Consider the following 19,007-nt stretch of genomic DNA (forward strand, 5'->3'; position numbering starts at 1 on the left):
CTGAACATTTAGTCTAGGATTAGGCTTAATCCATAGGTAGCAACTCTATGAAAATGGTGTATTCAAAGTGGCACTTTTCAAACAGGGTCAGTACCAATATGATTGTCGTGTCTCTGTAAGACAAGAATCCTAATGGGATGTACTAAACAAACCATATCTAATTTTCTGATCTCACATTATAACAGCATTTGTGCTTTCTCCTTATAATTCTTCTCATTGAAGAGTTTATTATGTAAAGCAAATTATGATGATTATGATTGTCATTTTAAAATATCTAGCAAGTGATAAGTGATCATCAGCTCTTCTAACACTACTCCTGTGTTCAATACTGTAAGAAACACATGTTCCTGGAAGTACCCTGACCTTTACCTTCTCTTTACACACCAGATATCCCACAAATTAGTCAATGCTCCCAACAGACCTACAATACTAGTAATAGTTTTACACCATTAACAATCTCAAAGTAGCTTCACACTTCACTGGTTTAGTTTTGAGAGCACTGGCATTTAAAATGAGGCACTGGGAAATGAGAGATACGTGAATATTATAGAGATATTTTCAGCAACATGAAATTCATGCATTTTCCCTGTATAAATTTTGCAAAAAGGTTTCCTGTCCTACCTATTCGTTTGTACTTGTCAGTCGACGTATCATGACTTAATTGGCGGTGCAGGAAGAACTACATTAAGGTACCGTGAGTATAAACAGTGTTTTTTTTTTTTTTTATTCTCGGTGTCTTGTTTTAAATGTCAGTGCCCCCAGTATTCTACGAATGAAGTGTAGAGCTACTTTGCTTAGCACAGCTAATTATAGGATTTTTACAGAATTTTTCAAAATCATGTATATGTATGCAATAAGTAGTTTTTACTTTTTTATATTTAACACATTTAAAAGTGTGCTGGAATTCAGCAATACAGATTGTTGCTGTCTTTTAAAAAATTATTATAATTGGAAAAAAGAAGAAAATTGGCTTTTAGCAGGACATGAAAGTAACAAACTCTAAAAACATAAACATTAATAACATTAAAAACATAATTACAAGATTTCACTATGGGAAGTTTAATGTTAAATGTTTTTTTTTTTTACTTTTCACTTTTCTTTAGCCATTGTCTATTCTGTCTATTTATAAATTGACTGTACATTGGGATTGACTATTTTAACCAGTAATAATAGAAGGAATTACCACCCACAGTAGACAGTACAGTGGGTTGGTGGTTATGATCATGACCAGCACTATCTGGCTGGATTTATCTATGCAAACAAACAAGCGACTCTGACAGAAATCACATCTACATTCATATCCCACAGGTCAGTGCAGCATTCTTTATCTTCCATGAGACATGGACATGACTTTTCCTATTCTGTAAATGTATATATATATATATATATTGTCTTTCATAAGCATTATGATTAGTTTGTGTTATGAAAAAAGAGTTTTAAAGCTAGTGCTTCTTTCCTCAGTAGATGGCAGCAGAGGACTACTCACCTGGCTTAAGATGCGGCCACACTTGCCATGTGTTTTCTCTACAAGGTTAAAAATAGGAAAGTTCCAATTGTTTATCTGATTCATGAAAAACTCCAGGCCCTCCATTAGCAGTGGTGCTGGGGCTAGAATAGGCTTGTCCTGTAATGAGGGCATGTTTTAAAAGTTAGGTATGATATGTATGTACATTCATTTAGAAAAAAATAAAAAATACATTACACAAGGCTGTCATGTTCAGTAGCAAGTCATTGATGTTAAAATCTCTTTATATAAACAGAATATTTTTTTTTCCTGTTTTAAATCAGGATACTGCTCCTTACAGTACTAACATACTTTTAAACAGATTACCTCTGTTGGTATTAAGGGGCGTAGGACTAGAGCCTCTGTTTGGAATGTCCCGCATGTTTCTTGTGTGTAACAGAGCTTTCTTTGGGCCTCTCCATCTTCATTCTGTGCAAAATCGCTGCTGTCACTGTGATTGGTCTCATAGGTGCTGTCATAGTCAGAAGATGCCACTGCTAGATCATCTGATGGATTGAGACAAAATGACATTAGCGAATAAAAACAAAAAACAAAACTGTTTCTTACACCGCTGTAGTGGAATTTTGACCCACACTTGGACCGTTGGAGAGTTTAAGACTCTCTATTGCTGTGTATTAAATCATTTCCATCCTCAGTTTTCTGACACTGAGCCCTAAACTGCATTCAACATTCATTTATTTTGTGGTAGACCTCACATTGCACATGATGATCGGCACCATGTTAAATGTTTTACTGATGCGATTAAAAAAAAATAAAAACTCTTTTTATCTGCCCACCGGACATTCTTCCAGAGGAATTGTGGCTTGTTATCTTAAGTCTGCAAGCTTTATTTATTCGGATGTTGATTTAGATTCTTTAGCCACCATTAAAACAATACTTTGATGGAGTATTCCATCAGCTTTTTGCTTCCATCCACATCCATAGGAGTTTGTTACAATACAATAGACTAAAATCCTCTTAAACTCATTGCACACAGTATTACTAAGATCTCTAGGGATCTGTTTGGTTTTGGGCACTTCCCATATTTCCACTACGCATTACTTGCTACAAAAACAAAGATGTAAAAAATGGATCAAAATTGTTGTAACAGTTTTGAAATGGCAATGACAATTAGCTGGTTCAATTAAATATATCGGGTTCTGTATGGAAAGATATGTTTTTTTTCTCCAGTTTTTTTTTTTGTTTGTGTATAAAAAGTAAAACACATTTTTGTAGCACACATTGTGCATTTTCTAATAAAAAAGAGATATGGTGACAATATTTCTCAATATAGACACTGTAGCTTGAGTGTGTGTGCAGAATTCTTGCTCCTAAAGTACATCATGGTACCCCTCTGAGGCTGACGCTCCACTTGTCCAATTCCAATGCAGTAGCCCCTAAAGCTAGGGCAGAACTAGAGGCCCCTCTTACTGCAGAAACTATAACACAATTCACACAGCCATTCCAGCTGTGCAGAGTAGTAAAACTCTGAGCCCATAGGATCTATATGGAACTCATTTTTCAATGTTTAATGTTTGTAATGTTTTTGAAATATTTAATAACTATATTACAATTCAAATTAAAGTTCCCTTTTCCTAGAAGCAGTAAGTTTGTATGAGTCTGTAAGTTTGGATAAGTCCTTCACCTTTTTACTTTAAAATGTGAGTGTGATAAGGATGCACAATCTCACTCATTCTTTCTGCATTAACCATGAAGCTTCCAGCAACTGCACTTGTTACTGACCCGGTCGTACATTGAAGAGTAGGAACTGAATGTGCTTCTATGGTAATGATGAGGTACTTTTTTTTTCCAACCCTGCTATTCCTGTTTCTGAGTTCCTACTCGATTTTTTCAATATACACAGCAAGCTTTCAGGCTACAATTCAAAAGAGAACAAAGCTGAGTGGGATCTGTATATTAATTCATAATGTTTGAAACAGCAAAATATATATACAATCAATACTAAAAACTTAAAATGCATTTTGTCACCTTTGTCTGTGGAGCCCTCCCCATGCCACAGTTTACTATATGGCCTTCCACAGCTGCAAAAAAAGCATAAAAGGTTAGCATACACAGTCCAGTCAGAAAATTATGACCACCTCCTTATTTATACACCCACTGTCCATCTGTTCCGCTCCACTGACCATACACCAGCGCTCTCCATAATTCCATAAGTTACATGAGTTAACACAATTTTATGAGTTTCAGCAATCTCCTTTAAATTTTTTCCCTGCTGCATGAATGGCAATAATTTGAACCTTCTAAAACAGATCAACATCTCTTCCACAACCACAGGATGAGTTGTTTAACAAACGATAGAACATGATCACACATGCGGTAATTATCCAATGGGAGGCTCTTACCTATTTCTTAGTTAAATACAGGTGGTGAACTTTTTTTGGTCAGGCAGCATATATTTTTTTATATTTAGATTTTTTCTGATCAATTCTGCTGTAGGGAAAAAGTGATGCTTCTGCTGTGTCTGTACTAATCCTCATCACCGCTGTGTAGTTTTGTGAATCAGGGTAGCAGGGTAGACGCAATATCAATTACAAAAATGCAGAGATAAGGAGGGAAAGAGACTGCCAAGTATATCTGTTACTGTTTAGACACATACACCAACACATGTGGCAAAATACAGTACCAGTCAAAGGTTTGGACACACCTTGTCATTCAATGTTTTTATTCTTTTGCCATACTGTAACTATTCAGACTGTCCTCAAACACATGAAACTAAAAATAAATTCATGTAATTAACTCTTGACAAGTTCAGCACAGCTGTTAACTGAAAGCCATTCCAGGGGACTACCTCATAAAGCTGACTTAGAAAAAACCCGGCCACGAAAAAGACCAAACTGTCATCTAGGCAAGAGGTGCTACTTTAAAGAATTTAAAATATAAAACATACTCTGGTTTGTTTAACCCTTTTTTACTCAATAATATAATATATGTTTTCTTTATAGTTTTGATGACTGTATTAATTTACAATGCAGAAAATTGTAAAATTATGGAAAAGCAGTACATTTAAGGCATATCCAAACTTGACTGGTACTGCATGTAAAAAGGAACCAGGAAAGCAATGTAGAATTGTATCCCACCAAATACTTACTTAAGCAATTATAAAGGAAACTTGGTGCTGCCATATTTGCAATTTATTAGTACCTATACTGACCGTTTCCATTTCTCATAAAAAAAAGAATTTGAAAAAAAAAAAAAAAAAAAAAACACGTTTTGACGGTAGGTGTCTCTGTAAGGATATTCAACTTTGGTCTTGGAGTGGGAAAGTCCACAAGTGATTTACTGCTCAAAAACAGTTTTAAATACATTTTTTGATAATTATCTGTAATGTTGAGGTTTAATATGTATGTACATTTAAATAAATCATTTAATTAAATTGTGTGGCCATCAGGAACCAGTTCCCTGATGAGATCGATCTCTATCTAGCATTACTTACAAAATAAGTTAATAAGAAAGGCAGTGTAGTGCATTTAAGCACAAATCATCTCTATTGCATCCATAGTGACAAGAGAACCAAGAGTGTTAAACTGCTAAAAACAATTTTCCATTTGATTACAAATTTCTGCTCAACAACTGTTACTGTGTCATGGCCTCTAATATCAATGCTATTGACAATATGTTGATCTTACCTGCTACAGAGTGGTGGAGGTACCCAGTTTGTGGTGCTGGATGATGGGGCGCTTTGACTGTGGGTTAAGGCTTTGTGAAGGGTTACTGATGAGGGGCAGTTGCTTTGCATTGCCCCAGGGTCAGGCAGGTCCACTGTGGGGACTTTGGTGGTGGGGCTGTTGACGGGGGTTCCCTGGACTGGAGGTGATTGACATGGGGAGACCATGGGCGAGATGTTAAATGGAGGGTAGCCTGCTGATCAAGTACAAAAAATAATACACATAATTACAGAGCTGTCAGAAAACCAATTCAATAAATACAATGATTATGTCCACTTGTTCATCTTGCAACAATTAATTAAATTTTCCTTACAATTTACCATGCTCTAAAAATGAGCCTAATAAATATATTCATTTAAATGCATAAAAATATTCATTTAAATGCATTTTTTCTACAGTATTTATATACTCTATATACTTATATACTGTATAATGCATTTTATAACTCTGTTGTAAGCCTATTTCATAGTTAAAATGTAATAGTCATACAATTTGGGTTATTTTGCTTTATATTATGCAGATGTGTGTTGTCTGTAGTGGATGTGCATTTATTAAAGCTTAAATACAACACATAAATGTACTGAGCAGTTCAGTTACAAAACGAGTCTGACGTTTTAAATCTAAAAATAATAAGAAATTAAATATTAATTTAGTGCTCATACAGATAGTAAAACAAAAACAGGGGTACAATATCTTACCTCTCCTGCTTTTGCTGTGGAGGTAGTTAGGGGCAGAGGTGACAAAGGTGGCAGACATGGACCTGGATTTGGAGATTTGTAGAATTAGCAAGACTGTAACATACTATAAACTGAGCAAATATACTATAAAAGTGAGCATGCCAGTTTAAGCATGCATATAATAGCCAAGCCATCAGTATATAATAATTTGAGAGGAGAGGAAGGGGGATTGGGAGGTGTTTTCTCTTTATATGTAATTTTAAATTAAATCATGGTAAACATTTTTTCCTGACAAGAATTTACAAAAGAATGTAACACAAATGTTTTACAAAGTTCATTGAATCGAAATAGAATAGAATAGAATGTAAAATTTGTGATCACATTCATCCACTTTAAAGTGAGTGACTTAATTCAACAGAGGTCCAGGCAATTGGGACTAGTCATCTAACAATTAGTGAGAGATACAGGCAGATACAGGTGTTTTACAGTATCATTAGATACGGATGTAAATGCAAGAAAGATACAGAAAGAGTCTGAGTAGGTAAAGAAAAAGAGTTTTCTGAATTTTGTAACATAAATGATGAACATTTCCAAGTGTTTAGTATACTATGCTACTTACACTTTTCGTATAGCCTCTTGTCTTTAAACCTATGAAATTGGTCTATGTAATGAGATTTCCTAACCAAGCTCTCTATTAGGAAAATAACATATTAAATAGAATTGGGTCCAATCTTATTTTATTTTAAGGTAATAAATAATTGCGCCCCCCATTATATACATATACAGAGTTCAGCTGCAGGGATAATGAACTTTGCAATCGTAACAGACTGGCAGTGTTGCTTACAGAGCACAGCTAGTAGCCTGGTTATAATGCAGTGTTATATTTGTATCAGGCTCTTGAAGGGTTGTCCCATGTCTTTATTATGCAATAAAGACATGGGGCGATTCCCCCTTGTAACTGAGTTTCATGGATAATGATGACACAAAAAACTACAAATGAGAAAAGGGACTAGGCCTTAGATATGAGAGATTAAGAGTATAGAGTATATTACCTGTTGGAGGGACTGTCATGAATGGGTTTGGTGCTCACACTGTGGTCTCGCCTTACAGGGCCAGGCTCAATGGTGGGGAGCCCCGTGGCAGAGGTGGTGGTTGTCCATGAAGAGGAGATGCGTCGGAGAAGCCCAGGAGGTAAACTCCGCCGTAAGCGCTGCGGTAAGAAAAACATTTGACACTTTAGTCATAAGCTAATTTTAATGTAATTTACATTCACACAACGTTTTTCAAAATTGTTGCTGTAACGATCTTCTTGTCATTTTTAAAGTTTCCAGAGTGAAAACCTGATTAATTATGTGTTATCAGACATACTGCAAAAAAGGGGATGTATGTAAATCACAGGTATAGTTGGGGGGTATGAGGGTAATAATGCACAGTGTGGTATTAAAACATTCTATGTGAATGCTCTGGGTCTAACACAGGCCAAAATGGCTCATTTATTTATTTGCATTTAAGGTGACCACAGGATGGGAGCGCTTACTGAATTTGACTAGTTGCAAGTTTTATGACTATGTGACAAAGGCAAAGATACTGAATCTTTTTTAAATAGAAGTCTGCAAGGTGTGTCTGAAAGTTTGACTCGACTGTGTGCAGGTTTAACGCTGTATCTTCTAAGTGTTTGTGATTTTAGCCTCAATTTACCTGGAACACGGTCACACATGGTGACGTAATGTTTATGATGGTATAAAAAAAAGGAAATACCGCCCAACCCAAATCACAGGTTCCTAAATCTTATCCCGGAGTACACATTTTAGTGTTTTCCTTCATTAACAGGATCCCTTTAGAGTTAGAGATTAGTTGAACAGAGTGTTTTTGCTCTCAGTTTCTTCACTCATGTTTGGTTTAGCAGTTGGTGTAGTTAATGTATTCTGTAGGCGGTGTCCAGGAACTTTTGTCCTCTTCCTCCCCTGCTACTTCTCCTCTCTCACCCTGGATGAATGTGGATGAGTCAGGGGAGGACAATAACAGGAGGAATGGAGTAACAGGCAGTAATTGGTGAAATGGGACAGCTGATCTGTTTCGACTGTATCAAATGACATGCTAAAAGCATGTTAATAGTCTTGGCCGCCAATCAGTGACTGCACAAGTCCTGCAGTTCTGTGTGTGGCCTGTGTATAATGGCTGTGATCATTTTATTCTACACACGAAGCAAAAAAACAAAACAAAGATATCGCTCCTGTACTGTATGATGCAGTGAAGCCATCTGTATATTACTTATTTTGTTTAGTGTACAATTGTGTATCCTAAATCTAAAGCTGCTTCTGAGGGTGGGATAGTGGTAGTAGAATAGCCAGGTAGACGATAAAACAAAATAAGTCACATTCACAAATTACAAAAAACACTAGCCAACTGATACTCAAATGAACATAGAAAAAGCTTCAGGAAGAAAAAAGACAATTTATAGAGTTGGAATCAATCGATGACTTCCTCTACATCAGAGCAATCTGATCAGGAACGGAAAGGTTCATATTCACTGTTGACTGGAGAAACACTGCTGCTTTCTGTCTGTATATACAGAGCAATGCTAGCTGACTGCAGGCAGCTTGTAGGACTAATATACAGATCAGCAGTGCGTTATTCAAACATCATTGAGGCTAAGAACTTTGTAACCTTAAAAAAGTATTGACATGTTGATTCATTATCAACACAATAAATCACCAGCGTAGGTAGATGTGCTACTTTTATCATATTTGATCAATTGTTAGCCTAACTTCTGTTAGAATTATTACTACAAAGCATTAAAAAGTTTAAGCGTATATATTCTCTATTGTCTTTAATTCAGCACAAACAGCAATAGAATTAAACTTGATTAGTGTATACTGTGGAGAAGCATGTATTATAGGAGACTTAAAGTAGAAATTACATTGGGGTCTTCCACCTTTTACCCTATTTTCAATGTTAAAAAGGCGGCAGAGTCAGTCTAATCATCCATCCTACGGCACATCGAGTGGCAAATCACAATACACACAATATGCAAAGATGCAGAAATGGTTGTAGATTATTAGGTAACTGGAGGAAACCAAGTCCTGCTGACAACACTCCACTGTTTTACTGTATAATATTTCTTTATTTATCTTTACCACCGGGAGTTCATTAGAGCGCTGCTACAAAACAGATGCCATTCATCATAGGTGCTTCTACTATACTAATGCTTTTGCCCGTCAGTGCTGTAGGAGAACACACATTTCAGCAGAATAAACGTTCTCCTGCTGGTATCTGAGAAATTACGCATCAAACCAACAGAGCAGTATTGTGATGTCTTGAGTGCCAAAAAACCTAGATCACAACTTTTCCTGTAGTTTTTTTTTATCTGATAATGAAGAAAAGGTTGACAGGCCAGGGAGTTCCCAAACTCCAGATTTGGCTAAAAATTACATAAACACTTAATGCACTGTGTCTGCCAAAAACCCAAACCTGTAAAACAAGACATGAATCTAAGTTGCATGGCATGGCTAGAGTCATTTAACCCCTTAACACACCAGGATTTTAGTCAGTTGTCTGCATGACATTACACCACTAAATCTGGAGGACTTCTATTCAAGCATTACATAAAAAGGAACATTACTGAAAAGCCTAACTGTAAAATATTTAAGTAAATCCTCTAATGTCGAAATATCATAAATAAAATTATAAAATTGGCTTTTTCCTGAACTTTATATTAAAACCAATATTTTACTGACCACCAGACTTACCTTTTCTCACATTGGTACAATCAGCAGACTTAAAGGCCTCTGCTCACAGTGTTTATGTCTGGTGATATTGTGAGCTGTACTTCTGTTTTATGGGCCATTCCGAATGGGTGCCATTTGCTTGTTGTAATTCAGCTTGTTGTAAAAATATTTAACTTATTTTTATACTATGCTTTTAACTATACATTTTTCCCACTCTAATCCAATAATTAGAGCTTTAATTCATTTTTTACAAGGATTTAAAGCCGAAAGATTGTCCTTTGATTTTCTTTCAAGAAAATGTTTATTTTAAAGAAATGGTTGACTGCATGTTTAAATAATTGATATTTATGACCAAAAAATCACTATATTTGCATGCCTGCATGTGTGTTTTTTTCCAAAATATGTAAAGCTATTTTTATCTTATCAAGAAGACCCAAACCTGAAATTGATCAAATTTATTAACATGTAATGTATTAACCTAATGGATACATGATGAAAGTGTTTTTTCAAATTAATAAATCAATAAACCAGGGGACAATACCCATTCTTGTTACTGGCATTCATTCCTGTTGCTGGCACTGACTCCTGTTACTGGAACTCACTCCTGTTACTGAAACTCACTCCTGTTACTGACACTCTTTCCTGTTACTGACACTCACTCCTGTTACTGGAACTCACTCCTGTTACTGAAACACACTCCTGTTATTGAAACTCACTCCTGTTACTGACACTCACTCCTGTTACTGGAACTCACTCCTGTTACTGAAACACACTCCTGTTATTGAAACTCACTCCTGTTACTGAAACACACTCCTGTTATTGAAACTAACTCCTGTTACTGGAACTCACTCCTGTTACTGAAACTCACTCCTGTTATACTGGCATTCATTCCTGTTCCTGGTACTGACTCCTGTTACTGGAACTCACTCCTGTTACTGAAACTCACTCCTGTTACTGACACTCTTTCCTGTTACTGACACTCACTCCTGTTACTGGAACTCACTCCTGTTACTGAAACACACTCCTGTTATTGAAACTCACTCCTGTTACTGACACTCACTCCTGTTACTGGAACTCACTCCTGTTACTGAAACACACTCCTGTTATTGAAACTAACTCCTGTTACTGGAACTCACTCCTGTTACTGAAACTCACTCCTGTTATACTGGCATTCATTCCTGTTCCTGGTACTGACTCCTGTTACTGGAACTCACTCCTGTTACTGAAACTCACTTCTGTTACTGAAACTCACTCCTGTTACTGAAACTCACTCCTGTTACTGGCATTCATTCCTGTTACTGGCACTGACTCCTGTTACTGGAACTCACTCCTGTTACTGAAACTCACTCCTGTAACTGGCATTCATTCCTGTTGCTGGCACTGACTCATGTTACTGGAACTCACTCCTGTTACTTAAACTCACTCCTGTTACTGGCATTTATTCCTGTTATTGAAACTCACTCCTGTTACTGAAACTTACTCCTGTTACTGGCACTCACTCCTGTTACTGGCACTCACTCCTGTTACTGGTACTCACTTCTGTTACTGACACTCACTCCTGCTACTGTTTATGTTATCAGTAACAGGATTGAAAGTAACAGGAGTTTTTAGCATAGAATTTGCAAAAACATGAAAAATATCTAAATGGCGGCTATGCTAATAACATGAGGACACTGAGCACATTTCACTGATTTCCCCAATTTTATTTAAAAAATAAACAAGTAAGATATAAGAATTAATGTAGGTAACAGGACAGAGTGTTGAGATTGACCTCCTCAGTCATAATTACAATAAGATCAAATATACAGAAAAACTAATGAGGGAATTTAATTTTGGTCTTCCCATGATCTTCAGAAAAAACAACTGATGTAACTTCCTGTTGTAGATGTGACTTGTAGAATGGTCTAATTTCAGATGGGGAAAATGTGTTACAGTAACAGGACTGAGTGAAACCCAGGGACACAACTAAAGTGTGTATTTTAATCCATAATATAATGGATTTATTATGAAAATATTTTTAAAGCATAGATGAGATTTTGAGTCATATAACAATTAATAATTAATAATATTTTAATCATTATATGTCATGGTAAAGTTTATAGTTAGAGAGTGGAGATGCTATTTTTAGTGTTCTCTTGAGGGGCGGAGCATAGCCACAGCACATGACTGGGCCTCTGCAGTCCTTACTGAAACCAGGAAGACATAACAAAAAGCATGAACTCACTCCTTCTTGACTTCTTTAATGTCATGTTTAACTTTCATGTCTCATTTTTATCTAATTCTGTCTGCTAATTAACTTTGCTTTTATAGATTGCTCTGGATATGGATATAGAGTACATATGATATTTAGATAAATGTCCCAATGTTTCTAATGTTATTTATTTTAAATAGGGCTGTCAATTCCATTAATTTCCATTAATATCTTAATAACATGTTGAAATGAGAAAAGTCTAAACCATGTACAAGACCTACAAAACAAAGTTTCAATGTTTCAATGTTTTTTGAGTTATTGATGCCAGAATTTCAATGTTTTTTGAGTTATTGATCCCAGAATAATAACAATAAGAAGTGATTATTTACAAGACTGCATAACTGAACCATGGGTAATGTAAGGAATAAGGACTATTGTATGTGGATTTAGTGACAACATGAGGTTAATTGATGGGTCTCTGAGCACAAGTTCAACCAGAATGGATAATATCTTGTCATTTTGGAAGGCAATTTTAGCCAGAAAACTTTGTCCCTAAACTTAAAAAAAAAAATCTAAAATGTCTAAAATGAAATCTAAAAAAACTCTCAACAGGCAAGATGGAAGAGAACAGTGCTTTTTTTGTACTGCAGCAACTTCAGAAGAGACATGGCATCATAGACATTTGCTTTGCTGGTTGTTTTGCCAACGCTAGTGTTTGGGGAGCCTATCTACTTTTCAGTCCCCTGTTTTATTGTGAGAGCTGAACGGAGCTAAACAACTTAAATGAATACTATTGTATTACTATTATAATACTACTTGTCCAGGATATTCCTATAATTGTAGGAAGTAATGATATATTTCTTTAGATGCTGCACATCTTCCTATATTCAATGTGTCATCACTACCGTGTTTTTAAGTCTCAGGGGGAAAAAAAGAAAGATTCAGAATCTGAACCATGCTTTATTTAGATTATTAACTCAAATAGACTGTCATCAGGATCTGAGTATGTAAACACATTCAGCTTGGTTGAACAAGGTTAAGAAATACATTCCAGTGTCAAGGTTAAAGAAACACTGGTGAAAGTAGATATTTAAAGAGTGTAAAAAGCCTAGGAGAAGACTGTTTAAACATAAACAGGGACAGTGTCCCAAAACCTACTGTTTACACTGATAGACAGGGAAGTAAGCCTTCTCCTGACGTTGTATACTTCTCACACTTAAGAGAAAAAATGTCAGATAACCTGGAATCTTAAATGAGGAGCTGGAGAATGTGATTAGAATGTGCTTCCTCTTCCATTTTCAAACTTCCATTAACAAATTACGGCCAAATCTCACACCCGGACAGGCATTAGTTTGGAATGTAAGAGCCGAGTGTGGGGTTTCTGCGACCTTCTGCAAATTGTGCTGTGGTTACTGGAGTCAAGTATACTGGAACTCTAGTCGTTCCTTACTTTTCACCCTGTCTCATTCTGAGACGTCTCTGTTGACACAGCTGCAGAGGTGACAGATAAAACAGCCCTCAAGGAAGCCAGTCCTGTTCATGTTTTTCTTCACTCTCACTGTCAAAAATCACCTTATATTCATCCAAAACTTAAAACCACCACAGTCAATGGAGTCTACACAGCTGTTTTACTAGCAGCGGTCTGTGTAGGATCAGTACAGTGTGACCTACATAAGAGCCTGATTTAATGAGGCTTTTAATAAACATCTCTCAATGTTTGCTAAGATGTTGTAGCACGTGTGCAGAACTCGAGAGCTGTGAAGTAAGGGGGTAGTGACTTTGGCTTGTAACACTCTGCTATCCTACATCCTCAGTGCCAGCATAAATTTTTAAGTGCTGCGCCAGTTAATCATTAAAAGGTTTCACAGAGAAGGTGCGTCACAGGCGTCATCACAGGCCGTGCTGATGTGCATGAGAATAGGGGAGTGTGTGCCTGAGTGTGTATACACATGAGACAGATAGAGGGTATTAGTCTGTGGCAGTTGACATTTTAACACACTGGAAGCTCTTCAGGTTCAATAGGACACTACTTTTGCATGGATGGAACTAGTCATTAATAAAACAGAGTAGACTACCGCATCGTTCCATTTCATCCATCCGCAGTGTGCGTTTCTGATTCAGAACAGATGCGAGCACGCAGCTCAGCCCAATCAAGGTAAAACACTGAGACCTACCTTAGGGATGGCTAGCCTCTCACTCCTCTCAGGAGCTTCTTCAGAGTCTGAACAGGTGTGTCCATCGCTGAAGGCCAGCAGGGGGCAGAGGCGTGGCCGGTGGTGGAGGGGCTGGAAGGTGAGTTGGGTACTGAGCAGGTTACTGACAGCCCGTAGTGAGCTGCAGGTGTTTGGGGGCAGTGAAGGGTCAGCCAGCAAGTCTGAGATCAGCCCATGGGCTTCACCCATCACTGCAATGTCCACCATCACATTTGTTCCTGAGGACTACAGAGAAAGAGAGGAAGAGAGAGAGAGAGTGGTATGAGGGAAAAGACAGAAGTAAGGGGGAGGGGGAGATAGAACAAAGGGAGCATGAGCAACATCATCCTCAGCATCATCTGCACCTCAGTGGTGATGCTATGTAGAGCTGATGTAATGGCTTACTCACCTAACAAATGACAGTGATTGCACAAGACTCAGAGATAGCAGGCTACTGAATACAGTCACGATGACAAAAAACAACAACACAAGAATAGAATTATATAGTAATATTATATGCTACATTGATTTGAGTTTAGACATTGGAATTTACTAGTTTCAAGTAGGATATTTCTACAAGTTGGATTTCCAACTAGGAAAGTTAAGACTTACCAACCCTTGTGTTCAGAATTCAAGATGGCTGCACTGCACATCAACACTAGTAAAACCAGTACACAGTACTGTCCAACTTTTATCTGTGGCGTAAAATACGGCATAAAGCAATATCAACTTATCGCTAACAATGATTTACAATGATTGAATCGCTCCTAGCAGTTATAATTCTCAAGCCATGTTACAAATCTGACTCAGCTTTATGACATCCAGAGAATTTGACTGTTATTCTTTAAGGAAGTCACTCTAGTGTTTTTGCAGTCTCTTGTCATTTTCTCCTCTAGTCTTCTATTGCAACTGATTCAGAATTAGCACCAATCTTCAATCTTCGAAAAAGTAGTCATGTGACTCCTTTGTTGTTTTTACTTTACTGGCTTGCTGTCAAAACCCTGACGCTGGCCTACAAAATATACTACAAAAATAGACGAGCTCCTTCATACTTGATGGCAATGGTCAAAGCCAGATCTGTACCAAGATCTCTTTAAACTTCCTGTACAGCTCAGCTTGACCCACCATTCCTTCCATGGAAGACGGACATCTTGACTCTTACCTGTTGTGCACCAAAGTGATGGAACGTTCACTGAGTCACTCTGTCATACAATCCAGACTAAAGACTCGACCTAAACCAAACGCTTTCTCCTAGGTGTCTAAACATTACTGAAGCTTGGTAAATCTTTCTGATTATAGTCTATACAAATTCAGATTTTCAAAGTAAACAATAAAGCATTCTGTAAGTCACTCTGGATAAGGGGAATCTGCTAAACAACCTTAAATGTAAATGATAACCTGGGGCAATCTTAACTGATATCTGACTGTTTGTCTGGAATGCAGTCAAATCAGTAGTTTACATCTATGACTATGACTGCAGTTTGAAATACATCTGAGCTCAGATTTGACTGGTTAAGATTCCTCCTGAGTGTCTCCTTCTTGTCCCAGTTGTGAATCAGAAGGCCCTGATAAGCCAAGTTATAATATTTAAACTGTACTGTAATTGTAAGCCACAATAATTGGTTCAAGATACTGCATTATATTGGTTCCATTACTTCACAACATATTCTCTACTCTTTAGATTAGAACATCCATTAGGGCTAAGTTTGTTTAATACTAGGCATGCTATAGCAAAGACTTTGATCAAGGCTGTGTATCCCTATTGGTGTTACTCAATCTGAATGAAGCATTTGACACAACAGACCACGATATCCTGATAAAAAATGACAGAACATGATTGAAATCACAGGACCAGCTCCATAGTGGTCCAAACGATGATGAAGAACAAATCACTAAGTTGCAAGTAAGTCTTAAGCTACTTTGACCACAGGAGGATGGGTCCACTTATAAGCACTGATTCCTTACCACTGATGCCATTTGACTCTGTCCTACTACCAGATTTCTGTGCAGGTGCTTTGCAACATCAACTGTGAAAAGTTCCATGTATATACATTTGACTGGATGATTTCATTTGATTTAGAGAAGATCTAGACTGAGGCAGAATTAATGGTACATAAACTGAAAGAACATGAAAGGAAAACAGATGTGGTGTTACATATGGCAATAACCTGGTATTTTCACACTAGTGTTTTCCCCTCAGACCCAGGAGCACTTTTTCTGATAGTATGTTACAGTATCTCTTTTTAAAAGTTCTTCACTCTATAAATAGGCTTCAACTCAAACTGGAACCAACTAGGATGAGTTTCTGAATCAGGCGTTTAATAAGGGTTAGGGGAAATAGGACTGGCTGCAGGTCAGATGGCTCTTTACTGTGGGGGTGTTTGGCAGCAGAGGTTTTGTTGAGTATTTGTCTGGTGGTTTGAATAGCCGTTTAGGAGGAAGAGCAGGTAATATAGTGCACATGTGCATTGTTACCAGTGGACTATTAGCACGTCTGTTTTCTTTGTTTTTGTTTCAGCTTATGGAAAATAAGGAGAAAGGTTTTATCAATTGTGGATCCCTGAGTCCAGCCTAGGAACAAGAAAGGTCTGAAAAAGAGAATGCGTATGCTCACTTTTTAATTTAATGAAAACTCATGGGATATAACATGGTATAACTATTAGGGTTGTAATGAAGCATTGTGACACCATGTGGACGTCAATAAAGGTGGAGGATATGTTAATCTTTTTTGTTAGAAGCCAATCAAAAGTCAGTCACTTGTTGTAAAGCCAATCATCGCCTCCCTGCGCTATTAGTGGTGCGATGCATGTGTGCGGAAAAGATCTTCCAGGTTGTGGCGTCTCTGTCCTCACAACCAGCCACTAAACTCCACCATGATGCGCAGAGGGAACGAGTGCTGGACGAGGCTGGCGTGGCTCAAGATTTGGCTCTCTGTGTTTGACTTTGGCTCAACAAGCCTAAAAAAACAACAGATCCCCCAGTCGGGGCTCAAACGCCCTACACCCAGCACTCACAAGCTAAAAGAAATGACAGATTTTCAATAATGGAGTGGAATGAAAAGTGAGACATTGGAATTTAAATTTTTTTTTAGTCAAAATTCTAGTACAGTAACAGATTACATTGTCTTTGATGCTGTCCACCACTGTTTAACTTAGACAGCTTATACAATTTGTTTTGCATTGTTTATACACTTAAGAAATTAAAGACAGAATTCCCCCTTATTTTCATTACAAAATTGAATCATGATTCCAGAATTTTTAATAGAATCGAAATGTGAGTGCATCGTTTTACCCATAACAACTATGGATTGATATTACATTGCACAAATCTAGTGTTATTATATTTGAGCAATATTATTTATCTAATTTTATGTTTTAACTTTTAGCTCTTTTATTTTATTTATTTTGTTCATTTCATCATTTTATTTATTTTATTACTGGTTTTACTTTTGGCCTTTTCCCTTTTTGTTTCATTTATTTCTTTCTTACAATTTTTTATACTTTATTATCATTTACTTTTTTTTTAAATTGTGGTGTTATTTTAGTCCTTTATTTCTTAAATTGTGTTTATTTTCTATTATTCTTATTCTATTCTAAATTATTTTATTTATTTTTAATTAAATCTTATATTGTTTCCTTGTTTAGTTTTTCAGTCCCTTTAATTTTGTAAATGCTCGGCTGCATTAAAAATGAGGGTTACTCTAATGTATTAAATAAATAAAGGTTGATTGATTGATTGATTGATAAGCTGACTTTGCTAGAGCTTGTGCGTGCAACCACAAATCAGAAAATGGTACAAATGAAAATATAATATAAAATATATATGCAGTAAAATGAACATTTCACTTAGATTCACAACAACATTAACATAGTTTGCTAATCCCACAGCTAGCAGTGTCAGTCATTTGACTGTACTATTCCTGACTAATTAACAAGCTCATCCTTTTTTATTTTTGCGGTTTACATGATATCTATCACATCTTTAACGAGTATGTGATTAAAAGGTAAAGGCAGTTATTCAACGTGTGGTTGCTTTATTGCAGTGCTTCACTTTACTCTCACCTGAGGCTGAACAAAACACATTATCCACCTGCTCATCCCCACCTTTATGACATCCTGTAATAGTCTCATTCACAGAAACAGACGCACTTAAGACTTAATGGCTTTTAGTCATGGGTATATGATTACGGGTATATAACTGTGCATGTATCCATGTGTCTTCGTACAGGATTCCGATAATATCGACTGTAAGGGGGGTTCTGTATGAATATCATCTAGCAGAAACAGAAGTAATGCATTCGATTTATGACATCACAATCAGTGACCACACAATAATGCTTCACAGAAATGTTACACTAATAAAAGATTTTAAAAAATGAACATTAGAAAAGAAGGTAAAGAAAAGTGTGCCAACACAGTTTTCTGCAAAACAAAGTTTTCATTTTGTTTGTACACCCCAGGCCAATGACAAATTTTCATCTTTTTGCGTTTGTTTTAGAAGTAGTATAAATAGCATCTGTAGCTAATCAAACATACATCAAAAACCTTTTGAAAATGGAAGCGCTAAAAGAAATATAAGACCAGAAAAGGGACCAAAAGCAGATATAATAAAAAAGGGATGATGAGCACAGATATTATTCAGAGTGAGAGCTCCAGTTCCAAACGGCAATGTTCAGATGTGCATGCCTTTTCTTACTGTGAAGCTGCACAAAGGAACAGTGCCATAAGGACTCATCATGCAGAAAACAGCGATCCACTACACAGATGGTGAACTACATCCACCGGCCTAACAGGTGCAACCATGTGTAACAGAGAAAACAACACTGATTCGTTCAGCTCTTTCCTCCACTCACACCTCCGCAGAAGAAGCTAGATCAGCGCTCACTGCTAGGATGTGAGTAGAGGAAAGAGCTGAACAGCATATTTTTCTGATACCTTGCTTTTAGTTCATCATTTATAAACATAGGCATTTAAAATCAACAAAATGAAACAAAATGTGCTAACAAGAGAATGCCTTGTACATAAAAAGC

The 19,007-nt window shown here is 36.8% G+C and overlaps 1 protein-coding gene across 2 annotated transcripts in view; it reads right to left on the minus strand.

The window, feature by feature from the left end:
• The window catches only part of pde3a (phosphodiesterase 3A, cGMP-inhibited), a 92,409-nt gene that overhangs the window by 14,867 nt on the left and 58,535 nt on the right, over window positions 1–19,007 (minus strand). Inside the window, exons 3-9 of one of the 2 annotated variants that reach the window (XM_049475098.1) lie at window positions 13,961–14,224; window positions 6,920–7,077; window positions 5,889–5,950; window positions 5,152–5,383; window positions 3,494–3,546; window positions 1,832–2,010; window positions 1,487–1,624 (exon numbers count right to left, since the gene is read on the minus strand). In XM_049475098.1, the coding sequence (XP_049331055.1) occupies window positions 1,487–1,624; window positions 1,832–2,010; window positions 3,494–3,546; window positions 5,152–5,383; window positions 5,889–5,950; window positions 6,920–7,077; window positions 13,961–14,224 (1,086 nt within the window). Of the gene's footprint in view, window positions 1–1,486; window positions 1,625–1,831; window positions 2,011–3,493; window positions 3,547–5,151; window positions 5,387–5,888; window positions 5,951–6,919; window positions 7,078–13,960; window positions 14,225–19,007 lie in introns of both variants that reach the window. The other variant, XM_049475097.1, reaches the window with a different exon arrangement.

Source organism: Astyanax mexicanus, chromosome 2 (genome assembly GCF_023375975.1).
Source record: "Astyanax mexicanus isolate ESR-SI-001 chromosome 2, AstMex3_surface, whole genome shotgun sequence".
NCBI classification, from domain to species: Eukaryota; Metazoa; Chordata; class Actinopteri; order Characiformes; family Acestrorhamphidae; genus Astyanax; species Astyanax mexicanus.